We start from the raw sequence: 25,196 nt of genomic DNA, 5'->3' as shown, positions 1-25,196 counted from the left end.
CTCCATTAATTTCAGTGGGGTCTATTTAGCTGGATGTAATTTTCCAATTTTTTTATACCTCTTAGCTTTATAAAGAAAAAGAAACTAAGCCATTTGAGTTCAATTCAGTGGTTGTCATAATGTGGATGCACTAACATTAATGAACATAAAGTGGTACCTCTGGTTAAGTACTTAATTTGTTCCGGAGGTCCATTCTTAACCTGATACTGTTCTTAACCTGAAGCACCACGTTAGCTAATGGGGCCTCCTGCTGCTGCCGCACTGCCGGAACACGATTTCTGTTCTCATCCTGAAGCAAAGTACTTAACCTGAGGTACTATTTCTGGGTTAGTGGAGGCTGTAACCTGAAGCGTATGTAACCTGAAGCATATGTAACCTGAGATACCACTGTACCTGGTAATTCCATTTTTTTTCAGTGGTACTACTATGAATTGGATATATTCCTTTATTTTTAAAATGCCCCTTAATATATCCCTTGTGATACCTTAAGACTTGCAGTTCAGTCCTACTAGCGTCTACTCAGAAGTAATCCCCAGTGAGTCAACAGAACAACAGGCTTACATGGCAGTAAGTCCCATTGAATTAAATGGGCATTCTGAGCAGACATACATAGGAATAAGCTATAACAGGTTTATTGTCACAAAGGTTTGGTGAACTAGAGAGGACACCTCATCAGATGAATGATTATTATCATGCCCTACTCTAGTTGCTCGCCAGCCCTACATACCCCCCCACACACCTTGCCAATCTGTCACCCAAACCTCTATAGTATTTATTTACCTGAAGTAGTGTCTTTACCTAAATTATACCTAAAGGAGCGTCTCCACCCCCATCGTTCTGCCTGGACACTGAGGTTCAGCGCCGAGGGCCTTCTGGTAGTTCCCTCACTGTGAGAAGCGAAGTTACAGGGAACCAGGCAGAGGGCCTTCTCGGTAGTGGCACCTGCCCTGTGGAACACCCTCCCACCAGATGTCAAGGAAATAAACAACTATCTGACTTTTAGAAGACATCTGAAGGCAGCCCTGTTTAGGTAAGTTTTTAATGTTTGATGTTTTATCCTGTTTTTAATGTTCTGTTTAAAGCCGCCCAGAGTGGCTGGGGAAACCCTGCCAGATGGGCAGGGTAGAAATAATAAATTCTTCTTCTTCGTCAGCCCCCCCAGCCTCTCAAGGTTGCTCTGTTTTTCTCTTAATCCTGCTTAATTCTGTCATTTTAAAACCTGCTTTGCTCTCCTCCCTCACCATTGAGTTAATGCAAATCCTGGATTGTGATGAGGTACTACAAGTCTTTCAGTGATGTGTGATAATAACCTTATATTATTATGCATATAGGAAGAAACAATTTTAAAAACCCTCCTAGTTCTAGAGTTCTGGGGACTCTCCAAACTAAAATAACTATTTTATTGCAATTCGTAGAATATTTATCACCAAACTTGTATATTGAGGCAAGCCCTAAACCCAGTTTAAGAGTTAACGAAATAGGAAACTTGCTTTTATTCAAGCCCAAAGTATCCTAGGAGAGCTGTCTATGTAGCATGAAGTTTGATAGATAGGGTAGAACAGAGACTTGTCCTGCTCACAGGTGCCTTACTTAGATGATTGTGTCCTAGAACTGCTGTTGTGAAAGATCACTGTGCTTTTATGCGTGCGTGTATTTGACTTAAATTGTATTGCCAATTTAAATTGAATTGTCACACTTTTTTTTGGTATCTCATTGCTATTTAACCCCACTGTTTACATCCCCCCTCCACATGTTTGCTAAGTGTAACACTTAATGCATTTAAATAATGGACTGTACACCATGAGAGCCCATTACATTAAAAATTGGTTAAGTCTTTACAGGCCTTCAGGACTCTGTTGTTTGCTTTGCAACAGACCAACAAGCCGTTATGCCCCTCTGGTTGCTGTAATACAGTGACAGGGTCACAAATATAGTAAGCCCTCTGCTTATGCAGGGGTTGCATTATGGAGATCGCACTTAAAACCAAAATTGTGTATAGTCAGAACACATTTGGTGTAGGTGCCAATAGGCTCTGTATTAGTATAAGCCCAATTGAACTACAAGGATTCTGGTGTGAAAGATGGAAGCATAAAACTGCTATGTGGAATTGGTAACAGGCTGGATTTGGGTAAATAAACTGCAGCTGAAGCTTGACAAGTTGGTATGGGGGCTCCCTTTGGAACTGGTGTGGGGTACATTTGGTCCTCCAGCTGTTGCTCCCATTAGCCTTAGCTAGCATGGCCAACGGCCAGGTCGCTGTGATAAAGGGGAAATCTTCTTTAGAGGTCACATCCACACCATACACTTAACTGCACATTTAGAGCACACACTCCCATCAAGTATCATGGGAACTGTAGCGTCTCCCTCGCAAAGCTACAGTACAGCCCCTCAGCAACCTGGACAAACTACAGTTCCCATGATTCTTTGCTGGATGAGGCGGTGGAAGCCAAAGAGCTTCAGAGGTTTATAGCGTGCATGTGCGATCCAAGTCTGCGAGGTGAAATGGGCGGGTCGGAACCCTCCGCTCGTAGCCTTATTTTCTGGGAGGGGAGGGGAGAAAGACACGTCATTCTGATTCTCTAGGAAAGGAGAGGAGACCGGCTGCCCGGAAGTGACGTTGCGATTTGTTGACAGCGGCTGGTGCTGCTGCTGTTTGCGGCGGGGTGGAGAGAGTGATCGAGAGAGAGAGAATTGGGAAAGAAAGAGAGGGGACCCGGGTGGGAACTAGGGACTCCCCCCGCAGCTTTTCTTTCGCTTAATCTCTATCCAGCCCCCCCCTCCGCCCCTTCTCTCTTATCCCTACCGGAAACGGAACCAACTCCAACCCGGACACTCTCTTTCGTCCCGGGAGCCGGGGAGCCAGGTGAGTGCGCGTGTGACTGATGGGGAAGGTGGAAGTGGTACCCTGGGAGCAATTCGTGCATTGCTGGGAGGGACGGAGGACCCGCTGGGATCCACCCTGCTGCAACGGGGCGGGGGCGGAGATTATGGGCAGCACCCCCCCTTCCACCCCACCCAAATTGCATGGGAGCTACTCGCTGCAAGGGCGCAGTCGGTGGGCCCAGTGGGTGGGTTGGCGAAACCTCGAAACCCCGCCACTGGAAGGATATCAAGCCCCTTGAGACCCACCTGTTGAGAGGAGGGATCTGCCCGTGGCAAGGGTACCAATATGTGCACATTCTTCAGAAAGCTAGTAGCCCTTATCTCACCACAACCTTGAAATTCCATCACTGGAAAATCTCAGCCTTGAGGCCCACTTGTTGAGAGGACGGGTTGACAAATGATGCATTGTCCAAAATCCATCTGTGTTTTGCCTATGGTATATGTGCCAAGGCAGATATCTGTGCAGGTTCTGTTGCTGGGAATGGGGGAGACTCACAGGGAAAGTGGCACACAGCACCTTTCAGACAGCTTTGCCTCAGGATCCACTTGGGGTGAGTGAGTGTTCATAGGGCACTAGTGGGGACCTACAGCCCTCCGGGTATTGTTGGACTTCAGACCCATCAACCCCATGGCCAATGGTCAGGGATGATGGGAGTCGAAGTCCAGATGCATCTGGAAACCAAAGGGTTTTCCACCTCTGGTGCAGGATATAGTAATGCTGTTCCTAAACTACAAGTAGCATGTAACAGCAGTATATAAGATGAATAAATAAATATTCCTTAAAACTAGAGGAAGCCTTAGAATCCACTTGCCCCATAGGAAAATGTGGTGTCTACCCACTATAATCTGGTGCTGTGGGCTCTGTGTCAGCTGAGATGCCTCAAAATATAATGCATAGAAAGGACTCTCCTGGTAGATCCATTTCCCCAATACTCCCTCCTGCAGATAAATATACTTATTGATCAGTTGCAGAAAATAGACTGTTTTAGTTTTTAAAAGTTGTATTGGAAGGCACTATGTGTATGCAGAATGGCAGGAATGTTGAGGGTGGAAAAAGAAAACACAGAGGATGGTGTGGAGTGCCTAATGGCTGCTGAATGGTTATAAAATGTCCCAAGGCCCCAAATGCCCACTTGGAATTGAGGAGGACAAAAAAAAAGTAGATGTTAGTGGAGGATCAAACAGTTACCTTTGCCCAGAGCAACTCTTTGGGACTTAAATTGCTGTTTTTGAATGTCATGCATTTATTATTGCATTTCTGTTCCTGCCTTTTCTACATGGAGTTCTCCTTTTCTCGTCACAACAACCCTGTGAGGTGGGTTGGGCTAAGAGATTTGTGATAGACCCCAGGTCACTCAGTGAACTTCATGACAGTGTATGGGGATTCAAACCTGACATTCTAATCACTACCCTGATTCTGTGTACGCTTGATCTGCAGAAATTAGCACCATGAGGCTCTTCACAGCCTGGAGATAAACCTTATGCCACCTGCTAATTTGCTGCAGATGAATGGCTGATAAACGTCAGTTACAGACAATACTTGTAAAGTTGGCAACTCTACGTGTTGTTAAACAGAGTGTTCAACAATGCTTGTGTATGAAACTGACGTACCATCCCATTTAAATCAATTACGATGGTACATACAGATCTCAAGTTAGTGTGTAATAAAGGCTTGAAGAATACTAGTGCATCAGGTTTAAATCTGATGTTGCAGGGTTAGTCTCATTCTTTTCCTCCTGTATCTGATATCTACATCATTTGGAAGGAACACACATAGTTTTGAGTGGAAAACTGACTTCTAACACACATGCACTAAGTAACATATTCAGAAATAACTTCAGACTTTCATGCAGAGGGAAGGTGAAGAGGCAGGTTGCTTTTGATTTGTTCCAAGTTTTTTGTTTGTGGGGATCCATGGGAACATCAGCAGGAAGGTCAAAGCACTTTCCTCTTCAAAACTGTAGGCTCTGCTGGAATCTAATGGTCTGGTTTGGTCCACTCTGGATGTTGGTCTGTGTTGCTGTCTTCTTCCACCACACCTCCCTTCTTGACTGCAACTGCAGCATTGGCTGCAGCGATGACTTATGATCATGCAATTCTGTCGCCCTGGCTAGGAAGGTTACGCAGCTTATAAAAGAGTGCTAGATTGTCAGAAGGCTATAAAAGGGATTTACTCAGGTGCACAGTTTACTTGAGGTTGGCACAGCCTGCCTTGAGAAGCAGGAGTAGCACTAGACTTCAAGTCTTTGGGCAAGTAGTAGAGCTGCAACTTTTTATCAGTTACAAGGCCATAAGAAGAGAAGTGCTGGACCAGGCCAGTGATTTACCTAGTCCAGCATCCTGTTCTCACAGTAGTCAATCAGATGCTCCAATGGGAAGCTCACAGTCAGGACCTGAGCACAGGAGCTTTCTGACCACCTGCAATTGCCAGCAAGTGATATATTTCCTCCAACAGTGGAGGTCAAACATAGTTATTATGGCTAATAGCCACCACTCAGTTAAAACCTGTTTTCCTTAACTAAAAAGGCACACACAGTTAATTAAGCAGTGCATTTTTAGGAAGGTTACTTATTTTTAAAATAAGTATTTAGTGCCCGCCATCTTTTTATATCTTGGAAGAGCGCAATGTGCTATGGGGTGCAGTTCAGTGTTTTGCTTCCTGCACCTTGGGATCAGATTACCTAAGAAATTGCCTCGGCCCCATATCCTTGCTGGTCAACTTTGTTGCTGAGGTGGGACATTGCTGAGAGTACTGCATGCCCCAGAGGTGTGCTATGTATGCAGTAAAGGCTAGGCTTTTAATGTTGCAGCGCCAGCCATCTGGAATGAGTTCCCACCTGGAAATAGAAAAGTGCTTAATGTCTTGATATTTAGGCGCTGGATGAAAATGGTTTTGTTTTTTAAAAAGCTTTTATTAAAGCTTTTATTGGGTTAGAAAAGTATTGCTTTGTGTCTATTTTCAGGTTGCAAAGTCTTTTCTATGGATAAGTTACATTTGATGTGAGCCATTAATGTTGTATACAATATAAGGTTGGGGGAGAAGAGCGGTGGGGAGAGAATCATAGAATCATAGAGTTGGAAGAGACCACAAGGGCCATCGAGTCCAACCCCCTGCCAAGCAGGAAACACCATCAGAGCACTCCTGACATATGGTTGTCAAGCCTCTGCTTAAAGACCTCCAAAGAAGGAGACCCCACCACACTCCTTGGCAGCAAATTCCACTGTCGAACAGCTCTTACTGTCAGGAAGTTCTTCCTAATGTTTAGGTGGAATCTTCTTTCTTGTAGTTTGGATCCATTGCTCCGTGTCCGCTTCTCTGGAGCAGCAGAAAACAACCTTTCTCCCTCCTCTATGTGACATCCTTTTATATATTTGAACATGGCTATCATATCACCCCTTAACCTCCTCTTCTCCAGGCTAAACATGCCCAGCTCCCTCAGCTATCCCCTTACATTCTTTACATTCTTTTACTTAGTGTATGTGTGAGGTTTTTGTGTCATCGTCACTTGGGTAGATTCTCTTTCTTTTCATTTATTAGTTTTCATTGGCAGTTAGAAAGTTTTTTGGGGGGAGCCCAGGGCATGGTTGGTTACCTTCAGTTGACTGCAGATTTCTTTGCGGTGGGGTTGTTGAGTCAAGTTAAGCATATTGATTTGTGTGCTAATGGTGGGTTCTTGTTGTCTTGTTGGACTGTGTGTGTAATAAAGGGCAGCCACTCTGGGGCGAATGCGTCCTTTTTTATTTGTCCCCTTTTCAGTTTCAGTATGTTGGTTAGCTTTTCTAGGAAGGCTGTTTCCCATACAATTTGGTACCAGTGGTCCATGTTCACTCGTGACAGGTCTCTCCAGTGTCTGGCTACGATGCTTTTAGATGCTGAGAGTAGGTGGGTTATAAGGTCTTCATAATGTGTGTGCTATTGTCTTGGAAAATATTCAATAGGACCAGTTCTGGGGTTGCTTCTGTTTAGTTACTTTGCATATTTCTTGTAGGACAAGAAGGGTTAGATTTTGGGGTAATCCCATAACATGTGGACCTCACAGCTACCGGGAACAGCGTTGAACTTACCCTTTTCTTGCATCTTCTTGAACTTATTTAAAAAACAAGAAAAAACGAAAAACTGAGTCAAGAATTTCTAAGTACCTAGTAAAATCTGATATTGCAAGTTCACTTTATTTTAGGTAGTTTGTAAGTTTTCTTGGCACTTTGTAAGTAATTGTCTCTTTCTCACATATTTGATAAACGGTGTAAAAGTTTGTAATGTTGTGCATATTTTTCTTTTTTCTTTTATTAACACTGCTTTTTAATACACTTTCTTTCTTTCTTTCTTTCTTTCTTTTTCTCTCTCTCTGGGCTACTAAGGTAGTCACTTGCACATTATTGAAAAAGACAGATGTGGGGACACATTTGCAGAAAATGTGCATATGCTGATCTATACATGTATATGCAAATTTAGAGATAATGACTATAATTTGAATAGAAAGAAAGGTAAAGCTCACCTCAGTGGGGTTATTGGGAAGACTCTGACCAGCTGAGCAGCAGCCTGCTTGCTTACTCTACTGCCCAGCTGTTTTCTGCTGATGCTCCTCTGCTTCCTGGGATTCTTCCCCTTTAAGCCAAAATTGGACTTCAGGCAGCTCTTCAAAATAAGAGCCTTCCAATAGAGGCCTCTTCTCTGCGAAGCAGGATACACTGCCTCTTCATCAAACTATCCCTCAGGTTGTAAGATTAAAATTGAGGGAGAACAATGTATGCTAGCCTATGTTCCTTGGGGAGCAGCGGAAGAACAATGTAATAAAATAAAGTTTGTGTGTGTGTGTGTGTGTGTGTGTAATTTTAACGTTGCTTGAGTGGACTGGAGGCTCCTTCCCTAACCTGCTGCATTCCAGACTTTGCTGGACTACAGTTCCCATTAGCCACAGACGAAGAGTAGGGGGGTTGTAGTTCAAGGCATCTGGAGCGCACCGTGTTGTCTACCCCTCCTTTGTGTCCCTTAAAATACCCCATAAAGTCCCCTTTGCCCCCCCACCCCCGTTTCATTAGACATTTAGTCAAGGTTGAGTTTTGGTATCCAAGACTACCACACACCCATCCCTGTTTGGTCTGCCTTCAGGCCACTGAAACTGAATCTTTGTTTGGCTTGGGGGTGGGAAAATATTGCAAGGACTTCTGTGCTTTCTGGTGGAAAATGTCCCACCCCACTCTCTGATTTATCTTCTTCTCTCCACCCCGCCGCCATCGGCCTGCAGCATTCCCGCAAAGTCCAGTGGGGAATATCCCTAAAACAAAGGAACAGGAACTCCAGGTGGGGACGAAGAAGCACTTTTTTTGCCCCACATTTGCCCCTTCTCCCTCACTTTCCCTGGTCTTCCCCTGTTCACTGCCACAAGATGGCTTCCGACAGCCCAGACCCTCTGATGACCCTCTGCACAGATTATTGTCTTTACAACTTGGAGGGGACTCTTTGCTACTTGCTGGACAACGAGACACTCCGTCTCCACCCAGACATCTTCCTGCCGAGTGAGATTTGTGACAGACTTGTCAATGAGTAAGTTTATTTATTTATTTATTGTATTTGGGAGCACCCTGTCTTCAGTATCCCAGCCTGGTCACTTCAGTCCCTGGCAGAGAGAACCTTCTAAAAGAACCTGCCTTACACAGAGTCAGACCCTTGCTCCATCTAGCTCTGCCTTGTATGGCTGGAAATGGCTCTCTGGAGTTTCAGGCAGGAGTCTTCTTCACTTGAGATGCTGGGGGTTGAACCTGGAATCTTGTGCGTGCAAAGCATAGGCTCTGCTGCTGAATTTCTTACTAGTGCTGCTCATTCCTGAGGTTCATGGTAAAGTCTTGAGCACGGTGGCACATGCTTCAGAAAACGGACTTCAGCTGTGCTGCATATTACTTCTCTCAAAGAATCCTGGGAACTGTAGTTTGTTAAAGGTAGTGGGAATATAGCTTACCATCCACAAAGCTACAATTTCCAGCACCCTTAACAAATTACAATTCCCATGATTATTGGTTGAAGCTGTGTGCCTTAAATGTGTGGTCTAGATGTGACCATTGTATTTAAATTTCTTAAGTGCCCTAATATATAAGACTTACGCATGAGTAGCAATGTATCCTTTTTGGTATTTAATCTTCATGGCTTACCCTGTGAAGTAGTGTAGGTGGGAAAAATCCATTAGTCCAGGAAGGAGCCATGAAGGGCTTCAGGGCTAAGTAGAGATTTGGATCCTTATTTCTGGTGGCCAAACCCAAGCCCCTCTGTCTGCTGATGTTTGATTAATGAAGAACGCTCAAATCCTTTCCCCGCCTTGATCTCTGTCTCTAAACACAGGTATGTGGAGCTGGTAAACGCCGACACTATCTTTGAGCACAATGAGAACTTCTTCACGCTCTTCTCAGATCCACGGAGCACCAGGCTGGCAAGAATCCATTTGCGGGAGGACATTGTGCAAGATCAGGACCTGGAAGCCATCCGAAAACAGGTAGGAACAGAAGAAGCCAATTTGTAGCATTGAACCATTGATCCCTTGAACTCAACATTGTCTACACTGACTGGCAGTGAATCTTGCTGGTTCAGGCAGGGGTCTCTCCCAGTCCCACCTGGAGAGGTCATGGGGGATTAGACCTAGAACTTCTGCATGCAAAGCAGATGCTCTGCTGCTGAGCTGGAGGTGCTTTCCCTAAAAAATAAAATCAGATTCTAGTCCTCATTATTCTGAATAAATAGCTGAATTAAATAGGAATAGAAGTCTTTCCCCAGCCTTACCTAGAGATGCAATGGTGGATTGAACCTAGGACCTTCTGCATGCAAAATAGTTGTTTTATGACTGAGCAACAGATATTCCCTCTGTTTGGCATCTTCCACAAAAGGCACCAGGATCGTTCCCAAACCTAATCTTTCATAGGACATGAGAAGCTGCCTGAAACCAAGTCAGCCGAACTTTTCTAACTTTTCACTCTACCTTTCCGTCCCATAGGACCTGGTCGAATTATTCTTGACAAACTGCGAGAAACTGACAGCCAAGAGTCTCCAGACCCTGGGCAGCTTCAGCCCCACCCTTGTCTCCCTCAGCCTCTTCGGCTGCACCAACATTTTCTATGAGGAGGAGAATCCAGGGGGCTGCGAGGACGACTTAAACCCAACCCGCCAGGTCTTGGTCAAGGACTTCACATTTGAGGGCTTCCACCGCCTGCGGTTCCTCAACTTGGGCCAGATGACCAAAGGGGTGAATGTGGAGAGCCTCCTCCGACCTCTGGCTTCACTGACTGCACTGGACCTCTCTGGGATCCAGCTCAACGACATCTTTTTCCTCACCCAATGGAAGGACAGCTTGGCTTCCCTGGTGCTTTATAACATGGACCTCTGTGAGGAGCATGTTCAGGCCATCGCCCAACTGCGCAAGCTCAGGTCAGCTGGTGGTGCTGTTGACCCACTTGTTTTTGCAGCCACTTTGCCCCGCCTTTACTAGCCTGGCTGGACTAGCACCCCCATCAGTCCCCAGCCTGCATGTTTTTTTACTACAACTGCCACCAACCCCCAGCCTGCATGGATGGTTGTTGTAGTCTTAAACACCTGGAGAGCACTGAGTTGGCGAAGGCTAGGTTGACCTGATTGTTAACTTCTCCATCCAGGATAGAGCCAACTTGTGGAACTCGTCGCCACAAGATAATGCCTTTCTGATTGATTGAATCAGCCCCAAGGATGTGGCTGTTTTTGCAGGCATTTAGTCCGGGCTCCTCCACCCTGCTGTCCTCCAGGTGCTTTGGACTGCAACTCCCATGAGTCCCAGGCAGCATGTGCTTAAATGCTCTCCTTGCTGTAAGCCAAAGCTCAAGAGCACCCTTAGAATAGAGCCATTGAAACCAACAGCACTTCTCTGAGTACAACTTATTTGACTATTACCCTATAATAGTAAGAACTTTATAACAGTAAGAACTTTATAAAAGTAAGAACTTTATAAAAATAACTGTAGCAGAACTGCAGAAGGCCTTTGGCTGATTAACATCTGATACCCTTTCAAATGTGCTATGGGAGGGGGGATTATTGGTTTGTTTGTTTTTTTTTGTTCTTATTATTATTACGTAGTTTGTGTTTTTATACTGTATTTTTATGTTGTGAACTGCCCTGAGATATATAGATGAAGGGCGATATATAAACTAACTAACTAAATAAAGGGGGAAGGCATTGTGGGGGGGATGTTGGTCAGGTATGGAGGAATGGCAAAGGGTAAGAGGGGTTGGTGAGCAGGAGCCACAGCCCCTAGTAATAAATATTATTGTCATAAGAACATAAGAAGAGCCCTGCTGGATCAAGCCCCTGGTCTGACTAGTTCAGCATCCAGCTGCATGTCTCTGGGAAGCGCACAAGCAGGACCTGAGCACAACACAACTGCTCCCACTTGTGATTCCCAGCAACTGGTATTCAGAAGCATTTCTGCTTCCCAGCTGTGGGAGCGGAGGATAACCATTGTGGCTGGTAGCCATTGATAGCCTTGTCTTCCTCTTTGAAAGCCAGCCAAGTTAGTGGCCATCATTTCTTCCTGTGGGAGAGAGTTCCATAGCTGAACCATGCATCGCCCTGAACATTCAGTTTCATTAGATTTCCCTGTCCCCCCCCCCCAAGTTCAAGTGTTATGGGAGAGGGAGAATGACTCCTTTCTAGCCTCTTTCTCCTTGCCATGCATAGTTTTACACACTTCTATCTTGCCGTCATGCTTCTGTTCTTCCTTGTTCCCAGGCACTTGGACATCTCCAGGGACCGCCTCTCCAGTTATTACAAATTCAAATTGACCCAGCGGGTCCTGAACCTCTTTGTGGAGAACCTGGTCAACCTCACCTCTCTGGACATCTCTGGCCACATCATGTTGGAGAATTGCTCCTCTTCTAGTGAGGACGAGAAAGTGGGCCAGACAAGGTGAGTCAGATGGGAGCCATCTTGGTGGCTTCAAACAGGGGTAGGGGAACCTGGGGCCCTTCCAGATCTTACTAGACTCCCAACAGCTCACATCAGCCTCCAGCAGCTAGTATGGCCAATAGGTCAGGGATGATGGGAGCTGTAGTCCATCAGTGGTTGGAAGACCACAGGTTTGCCATCCCGGATTTAAGAAGGAGCATTCCATACTGCAAGAAATGGAGGAATGCCTCCATTTAGAAGACACATTCCTCATGAGGGAACCTCAGAAGTGGGGAACCAGTGGGTGTTCACATATTATTGTACTCAACTCCCATCAACCCCAGTCAGCATGGTCAATAGCCAGGGTTTATGGGAGTTTGAGTCCCACCATATTTGGAGGGTATCAGGGTGCCCATCCCTGCTGAAGACAACTAAATGGGCACTGGCCTGACTCTGGTTGATGTGCACAGAAGACTGGAATGAGCCACAACGCAATCCACATGTTCCTCTTTTTTGAGTGCTGAAGGTCCCAGGCTCAACCCTGAGCATCTCTCCTAGTTAAAAGGTTCTTGGGGAGTTGAAGGCAGAACCTTGGAGAGCTGCTGCCAGTCAGAGTCATACTAGCCAGACTGACCAGCGGCCTGCTTCTCTTGGGTGAGGTTTTTCATGTCTTTCCTATGTTCCCCCAGCATCAGCCCTGAAATGAGCAGCATCACCCCTTTCAGGAACCTGAAGCAGCCTCTCCAGTTCCTGGGCCTTTTTGAGACCTCTCTTTGCCATCTCTCACACATCCCAGCCTACAAGGTAAAGCAAGAATAGACGGCAAAAAGTATTCATAATAACTATATCTGCTACTGAGACATCTTTTTAGCTGAGGGAAAAATATTTTTAATCGTTTGGCGGAATAACGCAGCTCATAGATGCATATAAGGTCTGCTTGAGGAATATGATCTTCATGGATTCTGAAAGGGACTGATCTGATTTGTGCCGATGTGTTCAGAAGACAGAGCTCTCAATCAGATTTCACACCCACACTCACACATAGGCTACACTGGGAGATCATTATATTATTCACGTAGCGCCATCCATAATTTGGTAACATAAACAAATTACTGACCCCACAATCTAATCTGCTCCCAGCAGCGATTTTAGTGATCTTGAGTAGAAAATACCTAAAAGCTTGTCTCACCCTTTATATACTCAATTGAACACTGCACTCTGCAGGTGAGGGCCTCCTGCAGATACTGTCTTCTCAGGAGATCCATTAGCCACAATGTATGAATTGGGCCTTCAGTATATCAGCACCTGCACTTTGGAATTCTGTCCCATTAAAATGTTAGACAGGTGCATTTTTTATTGCCTTTTCAGTGCCTGCTGAAGACCTTCCTGTTCCAACAAGCACTTTAAGTTGAGATCTTCCTGTCAGTCTGCATCTGCACTGAAGTTGTTTTTAAAGATATTTTAAACATGTTAAAGCTGATTTATTGCTTGTCGTTTGCAGCTCTGGACCCCTTTGGGATCCAAAATATGTAAACAAAATAAGTGAAACATGTGCGGCTGGTTGGGGATTTGAAGCCAAGTCTTCCCCATCCCAAAAGCCAATGCCCTACCCACTGCCCCACACTTCACACCTCCTGTGCCGCCTCTGAACTGTCCCCATTCTCCATGCCAGGTTACTGGGGGAAAGAGTGAAGAGCAAGTGCTGAACGCCATTGAGGCATATACTGAGCATCGTCCTGAGATCACGTCTCGAGCCATCAACAACCTTTTTGACATCACTCGTATTGAGCACTGCAACCAACACCTGAGAGCCCTCAAGGTGAGCGAATCGTAGTCTTTTATTCTGAACCATGAGGACTAGGAGACTGAGAGGAGTTACAATACCCATCTTCAGATAGCTAAAGGGTGTCACATGGAATAAGGAGCAAGCTGGTTTTCTCCTGCTCCGGAGGGTAGGACCCAAACCAATGGATTCAAGTTACAAGAAAGGAGATTCCAGCTAAACAAAAGGAGCAACTTTCTGACAGTGAGAGCCATTTAATAGTGGAATGGACTCCCTCGGAAGGTGTGGGAACTCCCCTTCCTTGGAGGTTTTTAAGCAGAGTTTGGATGGCTGTCTGTCATGGATGCTTTATTTGATATTCCTGCATTGCAATTGCAATTCTATGATTCTTTTATTCTCTTTTTTGAGAAAGGTTTGGAAATAAATCTCCCTGTAAAAATCCTGTAGAGCTGCTGCTGGTCAGTGACGACAGCACTGAGATTGATTGGTATAAGACAGCTTCCAATGTTCTTATTTAATTCAGCCCTCTATTCAGGGCTGGACTAGAACCCAGGAGGACTAGAACCTTACTTTATTTAGAAGGAAAGGTAGATCATCTGTTTTTCATGCAAATGGTCCTGGGTTCAGTCCCCCGACTGAAAGCAGCAACAACAGCGGATACCTATTATATTCACTGGATTGGTTTCCATTCCGAATATGGGATAAACAGCCAAATGCTGGCAATTTCTGTTGCTGTTTTCTGAGATCCCCACTGGTAGCAGCAACAGATAATCTTCAAAGCTTATACAAAGAGTAATTGCACCTCAGTGGACCACTCAGTCTGGAGCAGAGCTATAATGGAGAAAATTGTGCATAATTTGAGATTCTAACAAGGATTGGACCCTCCAGGTGCTTTCTGTCTGATCTAGCATTCCTTGACGACATAGACAATGGAACCATCGTTTTCAACACAGCTCTCGTCACAAGCTGGGCAAATCTGGAACTAGACTTGATAATATTCTTTACGTTGTTGTAAACAAAAATTGCCCTTTTCCCTTATGGGGTATCCAAGAGCCCATATAGAGTCCTTACATAGGTTCCCTATTGGTAGGAGAGAATAACAGAGGCCAACCAGAGAATATTGAGAAGCAAAGCAGCTAGTAAGCTTGATCTTTATTGAACTGTTGCAACAGGGTGCTCCCCTCACACGCAGGAAAGGAGGAGGACCCAGAAAAATGTGCAAGGCCTTATAAAGACTTTTGAAATTGCCACCCTGTAGATCAAGACCACCCCCAGAAACATCATGCATACATCACAGAAGGGATGTAACCTAAGACCACCCCCCAGATACATCATACCTACATCACAAAAAAGGCGGTCTAAAACAGAAATTTGAATGTTGTTTTTCTCCTGTCGTTGTTTATCTCTTGTCTGGCACGTTACTTGATTGGATTGCCTGGGGAGCCTGGCCAGTCTTGTGTAATGATAAATACTTAGTTCCTGGGCCATGTCACAGGCTCACACCCTATTCATATCTTAAATGTGCCCTTAAGACAGGATTTGTGAGGAAAGAGACAATGGGAGGCTTCCCACTTTGACCTTGCAGAGAAAACATTTGCTCAGTTTAGGAATCAAAATGGTTCCAGGCTGGTCTTCCTGTGCTGATCTATGTACGTGCTTGGTTGGTATGCTTATGAACATTACCATATATCTAAGACCTCAAAATTCCTATCACAACGTATACTTGGTTATCTTAAACCAAGTTCAGTTGTGCTTATTCTACATGCTTATGTTACAGTTTTGTTTTTTGTCTGTTGTTACAGCTGTTTTCTCTGTTTTATATGAATTTTTAAATGAAATATAAAAATCCTTATTTTTTAGGACCCCAAGGCGTTGTGTAAGAGAGAACTTTTTATCTGATCTGCCAGGGCTCTTACATTCTCATGGAGGAGAATCATAGACTTATAGAATTGTATTTATTTTATAAAATGTATACCCTGCTTGATTGCTGTTGTTGTTTAAAAAACCCTCTAAAAGTGGTTTGCAAAAAAGCTAAAAATAAAATCAAGACAAAATTGACTGACAAAGGCATTTTCCTGCTCCGTTTCCACAGCTAGTTATAACAGCTCTGAAGTGCCACAAATACGATAAGAATATCCAGGTGACAGGAAGCGCCACTCTGTTCTACCTCACCAATGCAGAATACCGCTTGGAGCAGAGCATCAAGTTGCGGCGCCAGGTTGTCCAGGTGGTGTTGAGTGGCATGGAGTCTTACCAGGAAGTCACTGTAAGTGGTCACTGCCAGATTTATAATTTCACTGACATAATTGTGGGTCCTGGGTGGCCAGGTCTGCTGGGGCCCCCAAGAGTCAAGGGAGGGGGGCAGTGCGTCTTGCATCAGGAGTGGAGCCTGTTGGGGTGGAGTCTAGCAGGGGAAAGCATCTGATTGGCTGCTCCTGGTGGCTCAGAGGCGGAGCTGAGAGCAAAAGTTCTCAACTTCCTTGTGAAAAAATGCACCAGGATCAAAATGGGCAACAAATTAACTTGCATCTCCACTGACTTAAAATCCCCATGCCCAGTCTTACGAACAATCCAAGCAAGCTTCAGTTAATTATTAGCTGAAGCTTTTGATTGATTGATTGATTGATTGATTGATTGATTACTACTGACTTTTTCAAGTGGTTCAGAGTTCTGCGCTTAACAAAGCCGCCTTCTACCATGTTAGAATATCTTCCTGACTGGCAGCAGCTCTCCGGTGTCTCTGGCAGACATGGAAAGTGCCGTGGCTTGGTGGGCAGAGCATCTGCACTGCAAACAGGAGGTCCCACGTTCAGTCAGGATCACCATGTAGGAATGTGGGAATGTTCTCTGCCTGAAACCCAGAGAGCCACTGCCAGTCAGTGTATACAGTGCTGAGCTCAGTGGGGTAACGGTCTGACTCAGTGAAAGGCAGCTTCCTTCTGGAAACTGGGGAGACCTCATTGCCCAAAGCTCACCTAAAGCAGAACAGCCCTTTCTGGCTGCCTGGTCACCACTACTTCCTCCCTTCTTCCCTCCCCCAGGTGCAGCGCAACTGCTGCCTGACTCTGTGCAACTTCAGCATCCCTGAGGAGGTGGAGTTCCAGTACCGGCGGGTTAATGAGCTGCTCCTGAATATCCTAAACCCAACGCGGCAGGACGAGTCGATCCAGCGCATCGCGGTGCACCTTTGTAACGCCCTGGTGTGCCAGGTGGACAACGACCACAAGGAGGCTGTGGGCAAGATGGGGTTTGTCATGGTGGGTTTTCGTGAACGCTGCCTTCAGGCGTCTGCTCAATGCTAATGGAGGCTGAGCCAAAATTTCTTTCCAGGGCGCTTTCTGGATTATTTTCCCACTTAAACCATCCAGATTCCCTTATAGGCAACCTTCTGGGGCTGGCATGCCAGGGAAGCCAAAAGTGGTCAGGACCAGAAGCTGGAAGTGGGTGGGACCAGGGGATAAAAGAGGGCATGCCAAGTGAATGATGGGCAGGGTCAACAGAGACGTGTCCTGGTGAGGAAGATACAGCCTTGGCCAAGTTCTGGGGGCCACATTGGGTGGGGGGAGAGAAGAAACTGCTGGGCAGCATTTGGCCCCTGGGCCTGCTTTATCCAGTGACCACCCCTTGGCCTCAATTATCCTAATCATTTACATAGCTTCTTTTTCCCACCAACAGACCATGCTGAAACTGATTCAGAAGAAGCTGTTGGATAAAACGGTATGACTCAGATCTGGTTTTCTGTCCTGCCCTCCCCCACCCCCTGCAAACCCCACAAGGGCACCAGAGCCAGGAACAAATCAAATCAAATAGTTTTAATCAAACCACAAAAGGCCGGTAGAGTGTGGTAAAGACCCCAGCCTGAAACCATGGAGAGCTGTTGCTTGTCAGTGTAGACCGTACTGATACTGATGGACCTTAATGGTCTGAATCAGAAGAAGGCACCTTTCTATGTTCATGTGACTTACAGACCACCCTGAGGATCTCCCAGGTAGCTCCAGATTTTACCTTCTTCCCCAAAGAACAAATCTTTCAAGCATATTACATTTTCATTCCTTCCCCCTTCTTCCAAGGAAATGTATTGACTTTCCTCCGGCTTTCACCATCACAGCGACCCTGCAAAGTAGGATAGGTTGGGGGGGGTGGGGAGACTGTCCCAAGACTACCCAGTGACCTTCAGGGGGCAGCATCAGGATTTTAACCCTGGTGGTGCTGATCACACACACACACTGCTGCTGCTTTTGAGGGGGATGCCTCACTTTTTCCAGCATTCCAAAGTGCTGCCTCCAAAACCATGCTGTCCGTTGTCCCTGCCCACCACACTCCTATTGGTAGTGAGGACACAAAGAAGGATTTCCTGCGAAACAGAAGCCAGAGGCTGAAGCCCCTTAGAGACCCCAATAGATTGAATCTTTTTTTCCTTTTCCATTACTCCGGCAGTGTGATCAGGTGATGGAGTTCTCCTGGAGCGCCTTGTGGAACATCACAGACGAGACCCCAAACAATTGTGAAATGTTCCTCAACTACAGTGGCATGAAGCTCTTCTTGGAGTGCTTGAAGGTATGCAGAATTTCAAGCGCTATTAGTTTTATGAACTACAGAAACCGAATAATCACATTCAAGTGCTTGTCACTGGGAGTGACAAGTGTGGGGGAGTTGCTGGTGTGCTCAGGTCCTGTTTATAGGCTTCCCATCGGGGCATGAGTACAACAAAAGGCTTGGTTGCCTATATCCTCCCAAGGTGAGGGGAAGTGACATCGGCCAAGCCTGGCAGGACAACCTACTTCATGCATTAATTACCCTCTTCATGCATTAATTAGATTATTACCCTACAATCTTTCATTTTCCCTCCCCTGTCTCTGTATGCCAATTGCGGGGAATCACAGCAGGGGTAGAGGGAAGAGTGCTGTTGCACTCAACAACCTGCTTGCAGGATTCCATCTGATTGCCCACTGGGGGAACAGAATGCTGGACTAGATTGGCCTGTGGCCTGATCCTTCAGGACCCTTACATTCAACATCCACTGTCAAAGGCAGTAGCTGGGAGTCATGAGTAGGATGAGTGTTGTTGTGCTCAAGTCCTGTTTGCAAGCTTCCCGGAGGTGTGATGTGGATAAACCTCTCCCACCCAAACTGAAACCTTCTCTCATGCATTCAAGTAAATACATGGGGGTGGGATCACTGGAACACTCTCATGAATGATATGCTTTGAAGCAATGTACCAGACGTGTGCACTGTGTCTGTGTGTGCATGGATATCTGTTGCCAAGAATGTTTTCTACCTCAGGTGGCAAAGTGTCTCACATTGGCCCCAAGTGAGAAGTGTGTTAGGGCAGAGGTGGGCAACCTGCAGGGCCCTTCACATGTTGCTGGACTCCAACTCCCATCAGCCTCCAACAAGCCTGGCCAAGAGCCAGGGATGGTGGGAGTTGGAGTCTAATCATATCTAGAAGGCCACAAGTCTCTCATCCCTGATCTAAAAAGCAGCTTGCAAGCAATGCAGAAATGCTTCTTTCTGGTTCAGATTCCCCACTGCTGATCTAAGAAGAGGCATTTCCTTCTCAAGAGATGCAACAACGTCTCTTGAAGCTTCCCCTTATGAGAAAGTGAAATGCCTCTTCTTAGATCGGGGTGGGGAACCTGTGGCCTTCCATATACTGCTAGACTCAAGCTCCCATGAGCCCCAGCCAGCAGGCATGTTGGGAGCTCTAGGCCAGGAACATGTAGTGGGGTCATAGGGTGACTTGCTGTAGGCTGGGAGGTTGGCATGATGACCATTTTAAATCCCTCTCCCTCTTCCGTTACAATCTTTGTTCCTTGCACCTGCCTTCCCTGCAGGAATTTCCCGACAAGCAAGAACTGCATCGCAACATGCTGGGCCTCCTGGGAAATGTGGCAGAGGTGGAAGAGCTCCGCCCACAACTGATGACATCCCAGTTCATCAGTGTATTCAGGTGGGTGCATCTTTTAGGGCTAAGCACCACCACCCTCTTCTGCTCTGGTAAAAGAGAATATCTGAAGGGATTGGCTGCTGGAATGGACCAAAGTGGCCCACTTCTTCCAGCCCCCTCTTCTTCAGTGGCCAGCTAGATGTCCCAACAGGAAACCCCGAGTGAAACGGCAGCACCTCATTCCCAGCAACTAGATTTCAGAGGCATCCTGCCTCCAGCGATGAGTGAATAAATAGAACATAAGAAGAGCCCTGCTGAATCAGACTATTGGCCATTTAGTATGGTACCCAGTCCTCACAGTGGTCAAACAGATGCACCAAGCTGGGCCCTCAGTGTGAAGGTACTCTCCCCACCAACTGGTATAGCAATGAAAAGCCATCAATCAGGTGTGTGATTGGACTCCCTTGCTGGGGATGTTTAGGTCTGCCCAACGAGCTGAGGCCTTTTCCCATGTCCCAACCACAGACAACTCAGATGTTGGAAGATTGCAGAGGAGAAAATCCTTTGGGAGAGGGTGGCTTTTTAGGTATCCAGGTCCCAGGGCTTTAAAGGTTGATGCAGTTCGGCTTATACGTCTATTTTATACACGACAGCAACCTGTTGGACAGTGAAGCTGACGGCATTGAAGTATCCTACAATGCCTGTGGAGTCCTCTCCCACATCATGTTTGACGGCCCGGATGCCTGGATGATCAGTGAGCCCCGCAGGGAGGAGGTGGTTGACCGGATGTGGGCAGCTATCCAGCGGTGGGATGTCAATTCCAGGAGGAACATCAACTACAGGTAGGCAGAGACTGGGCTGGGGAATCTCAGGCCCATGGACCAAATGTGACCCTCTCAGTTCTGGCCCTCAGGACTCTCCCCAGGACACCACCCTCAGGGGTACTGCTCCACCCCCCCCCCCTTGAGTGCTTTTGCTAGGCTCGGACATATCCTTAAACTGCGATTCACTTCCCCTACCCACATTGGCCTGGAAAACCTTGTATTTTTAATATTAGTTGTGTAATATTTTCCTTTACGATTTTTAAATGGTTATTGTTGTCATTGTTGTTTGACCTCCACAAAATACCTGCAGAATATTGGGTTTCCCATTCTTTCTCCTGATCACTTTTTTACCCTGCTTTTTGTCATCTTTTCAGGTCTTTTGAGCCAATCCTCAGACTCATCCCTCAAGGAATCTCTCCAGTGAGCCAGCACTGGGCTACGTGGGCCCTTTTCAACCTTGTGTCTGTCTACCGTAAGTCCCTCCTGAGAAACCTCTACTGCAGTAGCTGAGGTTTAGACTAGGTAGTTAAGAATGTTCCTCTAAGGAAATATCCGCACCAGATGTTAGAATCATAGAATTGTTAAGAGTTGGAAGGGACCACAAGGGTCATCTAGTCCAACCCCCTGCAATGCAGGAATCTTTTTGTCCAAAGTGGGGTTCGAACCCCATGACCCTGAGATTAAGAGTCTCGCACTGTATTGACTGAACTACCCCCTAGGCTTCACTTCCATGATCCCTTGCCATTCCTGGGGGGTTGCTGGGAGTTGTTTCAGCAAGCAGTAGTTAAAATTAGTCACAGTTTAGGGTGTGAGAATGCATCACTGATGTATTTTCTTTGAAGCATTGCTAGCAGCCCATAGACATAATTTCAGTATTTCTGTTCTCATGTTTTCCTAGACTCTTTATGTATGTGATTGCAAATTGTGGAGAGTTTGTTATATTAAGAGGTATATGAACTATTAAAAAGAATGAAGTGACTGAATGAAGATTTGCGAGACTGTAGATTCCCCTTCCTGCTCTAAGAAGCAGTGTTCCTTCCTGAATGAGATGGAAGGAGGAAAGCCAGAAAGCCTCTATTTAGAAGAGGCATTCCGTCCCAAGAGAGGTGGTTTCTCTTAGAGTGGGGGCAGCAGGTTTTTCTTTTACCTCCCAGATGTTGCTGGACCCCCAACTCCCATCATCTCAGAGGAAGATGGAAGTTGTGGTCCGAAAACAGCTGGAGGGTCACAGGTTCCCCAACTCTGATGTGGCATCTTATTTTAATCTCTGCTTACTTAATCTCTTATTTTAATCTTGTTTACTTCTTGCTCTTCAATTCCCTTCCCCTGCAAACATTCAGTTAAGAATAATGTGATAAAAATGGGAGGACAGGTAAACTTCAGTGAAAAATAATTTTTTGAACTTACAGGATAACTTCTATGGATGTATCCAAACATTTTTTAGGATCATCAAGTAGGATGGTATTTCTCTTCCTTCTACCTTATTTTTATATCCTTTCCTGAGTAGAGTTCCTCTGCCATCAATGAAGTCAAACCCAGCATCTGGAAGTGTAGACAGCCCCTCTTTTAAGAGCAAAATATGATCACTTTTCCTTTTATGATTCAGTGTAGTTGGGAGTACAGTGGTACCTCGGGTTAAGTACTTAATTCGTTCCGGAGGTCCATACTTACCGTATTTTTCGCCCTATAGGACGCACTTTTCCCCCTCCAAAAATGAAGGTGAAATGTTTGTGCGTCCTATGGGGCGAATGCAGGCTTTTGCTGAAGCCTGGAGAGCGAGAGGGGTCGGTGCGCACCAACCCCTCTCGCTCTCCAGGCTTCGCGCACCTCTCCGCAAGCAGTGGGAGCCCGGTGCTGGGCTCCCGCTGCTTGCGGAGAGTTGCCTGCATGCTGAAGCCTGTGCGCGCTGAGCTCAGCGCGTCCAGGCTTCGCGCACCTCTCCGCAAGCAGCGGGAGCCGGCGCTGGGCTCCCACAGCTTGCAGTGAGCTGCCTGTTCTGGGGGCTGGGGTCGGGGGAAGCTCGGGCTCCCCCCGCCCCAGCCACGCGCCTGGGGAAAAATAATAATTCCCCCCCCCCTTTATTTCCCCCCAAAAAAACTAGCTGCGCCTTATGGGACAGTGCATCCTATAGGGCGAAAAATACAGTAACCTGAAACTGTTCTTAACCTGAAGCACCACTTTAGCCAATGGGGCCCCGTGCTGCCGCCGCGCCACCGGAGCCCAATTTCTGTTCTTATCCTGGAGCAAAGTTTTTAACCTGAAGCACTATTTCTAGGTTAACGGAGAGTGTGAAGCGTATGTAACCTGAGGTACCACTGTAAACTCATCTTTTCCCCTCCCCATTCATAGCAGACAAATATTGCCCTCTACTGATCAAAGAAGGTGGCCTCCTTCTCCTGAGCGACATGATCAAAATGGCATCAGCCCGGCCAGAAACGAAGGAGATGGGAAGGTAAGTCCTCTGGAGAAATAGGCCCCATCTGCACTATACATTTATATTGGTATCATACCACTTTTAAACAGTTGCTGCCTCCTCTAAAGTAGCTTGTTAAAGGTGCATCTTCTGTTCCCTTCAGAAGAGCTACAATTCACAGAGATCTGTTACTGAACCACCTTGGAACCTGTAGCTCTTTGAAGGGGAAGAAAGGTCTCCTAACCACTCTGGGCACCCTGAACAAACTATAGCTCCCATTATTCTTTGGGGGAAGGCACAGCTGTTTAAGGTGGTGTGATACTGCTTCAAGCTATAATGCAGATGCAGCCACGGAGCAGTGTGTCAATAGTGACTGACGACCACCTCCTTCCCTACAGACCCTCCCAGCTGTTAAGATCAGCATAGGGGCCCCTCTTGGTAGTTCCACCTCCTTCAGATATTTGGGGCTGGCCTAGGAGAGGGCCTTCTCTGTGGCAGCCCCTAAGTTGCGGAGCTCCCTCGCTGCAGAGATGTGTCTGGCACTTCCACTATGCAGCTTCCGGCAGCGGATGCTGAAGGCGCATCTCTTTACCCTGGCCTTTGACACCTGAGATGTTTTGGAGACCCGCTCTATTCCTATGACTGTAATCTGTTTTTAATTATGAACTTTAAATTGTTGCAACCAGTCCTCAGACCCACTGTTGAAGAACAGGTAATAAATTTAATAGTAATAACATAAGAAGAGCCCTGGGCCCATCTGGTCCAGCATCCTATTCTCACAGCAGCTGACCAAATGCTGCAGTGGGAAATCCACAAGCAACACCTGAGCACAAAAGCACTGTCCCCTCCTGCCATTTCCAGCAGCTGTTTTCCATAAGTATTACTGCTTCCCACTGTGGAGGCAGAGCATAGCTATTGTGACTACTAGCCATTGATGGCCTTCTCCACCTCCATGAATTTGTCCAGTCCTCTTTTTAAAGCCATCTGAGTTGGTGGCCATCACTGCTTCTTGTGGCAGTGAGTTCCACAGTTTAACTATGTGCTGTGTAAATAAGTCCCTTTTATCTGTCCAGAAACTCCCAGCACTTTGCTTCACGGGATGTCCACAAGTTCTGTTGTTACAAGAGAGGGAGGAAAAGTTTTATAAAAGTGATATCTCAGTCTGTGTTCCTTGCCATTTCCTAAATCACTGACCTCTGTTTCCTTTCCAGGAAAGTCATAGAACACTGCAATAACTTTATGGACGAGAACATGGACACGTCTAGATAGAGGCACCCCTGGCTTTCCACCACCTGCCAGCATTGTGTTCGACATCTCTCCCGTTCACTGTACATAGGTTGGACTTTCTCACCAGCTTAGCAGTTGGAACGAGCCTTTATGAATACATGTGTGTGTCCGTCTTTTGAAAAAGACCCCCAGCAAACAAAAGCGCTTCCGAGTAGCACCAGCTGTGGGGACCATTTTGCACAACAACAATCCCTTTCCTTTAAATAATGGATTTCTTCCTTAACCCCTTCTACCACTACAACTTCCTCTTTTTTTTGGTCTTGTTTTGTTTCAAATGGTTCAGATTGGAGTTTGTGTGTATGTGTATGATTTCTGTATATATATAAAAAAAGGAAAATGAAGCAATGACCATATCCTGTGTCTGTTGGTGTTTTCTGGAGAATATGAAAAGCTTCAAATGAATGTAAGCCCAATTATCTAGCTGTGTGATTCGTATAATAATAATTTCCCTGTTTCTTTTAGGGGTGTTTTAGCTTAGGGAAAAATCAAGTAAGGAGCAACATGATAGAAGTTTATAAAATTATGCATGGTATGGAGAAAGCAGAGAGAGAAAGGTTTTTCTCCCTCTTGATGCTAGAACCCATGGATATCCAATGCAGCTGAATGTTGGAAGGTTCAGGACAGATAAAAAGAATCTCAGAATCATCCTCCTTCGTGCAGTGCAGAGTCAAAATGCTTTACATTTCTTATCCAGTAAGAGCTGTTGTGACAGTGGAATGGACTAGAGGGACTAGAGGTGGTGGGCCAAGTTTGGATGGCCATCTGTAATGGATGCTTTAGTTGAGATTCCTGCATTACAGGGGTTGGACTAGATGGCCCTTGGGGTCCCTTCCAACTCCACAATTCTTTGATTCTGTGGGGGAAGACATCCCTGTTTAAAGTGGTATCATGGTGCTTTAAATGTAGAGTGTGTATGTAGCCTAAATTTCACTCAGATTGGACCTATTAAATGATTGGCAACCGTGTTCATTAATTTGACCTAAGAACATAAGCAGAGCCCTGTTGGATCAGGCCTTGGCCCATCTAGTCCAGCCTCCTGTCCCAACAGTGGCCAACCAGATGCCTCTGGGAAACCCACAACCATCCCTCCATCTCAGCAAGCAATAGGCCTCAAGAAGGAAGTGCAACAGGGCCACTGAGAGGCGTGACCTGCAGAGAGGCCTGGGAGTTAGACAGAGGCTTGGACAACTGCATTTGGTGCATGCATATACACACAGCCCATGC

At 46.1% G+C, this 25,196-nt stretch overlaps 1 protein-coding gene across 4 annotated transcripts; it reads left to right on the top strand.

Moving 5' to 3' along the window:
- Window positions 1-820: 820 nt before the first annotated feature.
- On the top strand, window positions 821-24,325 carry ZER1 (zyg-11 related cell cycle regulator). Of its 4 annotated transcripts, none has more exons than XM_083423587.1 (16): window positions 821-1,030; window positions 8,130-8,428; window positions 9,218-9,368; window positions 9,864-10,294; window positions 11,624-11,800; window positions 12,469-12,583; window positions 13,452-13,598; window positions 15,655-15,828; window positions 16,604-16,819; window positions 17,238-17,279; window positions 18,000-18,119; window positions 19,396-19,511; window positions 20,102-20,290; window positions 20,647-20,744; window positions 22,622-22,724; window positions 23,897-24,325. In XM_083423587.1, the coding sequence occupies exons 2-16, from the start codon at window positions 8,271-8,273 to the stop codon at window positions 23,952-23,954; spliced, it is 2,295 nt and encodes a 764-aa protein (XP_083279713.1). In that variant the 5' UTR covers window positions 821-1,030; window positions 8,130-8,270; the 3' UTR covers window positions 23,955-24,325. The 4 variants fall into 4 exon arrangements, with proteins under 4 accessions (XP_083279713.1, XP_083279714.1, XP_083279711.1 ...); XM_083423588.1 differs by lacking the exon at window positions 821-1,030 and adding an exon at window positions 2,472-2,863 and having other exon boundaries at window positions 22,625-22,724; XM_083423585.1 differs by lacking the exon at window positions 821-1,030 and adding an exon at window positions 2,481-2,863.
- Window positions 24,326-25,196: the final 871 nt, after the last annotated feature.

Source organism: Podarcis tiliguerta, assembly GCF_965153285.1.
Source record: "Podarcis tiliguerta genome assembly, chromosome: Z".
Classification (NCBI taxonomy): Eukaryota; Metazoa; Chordata; class Lepidosauria; order Squamata; family Lacertidae; genus Podarcis; species Podarcis tiliguerta.
The sequence above is the reverse complement of the archived record's forward strand: the minus strand, read 5'-3'. Positions and strand labels throughout refer to the sequence as shown.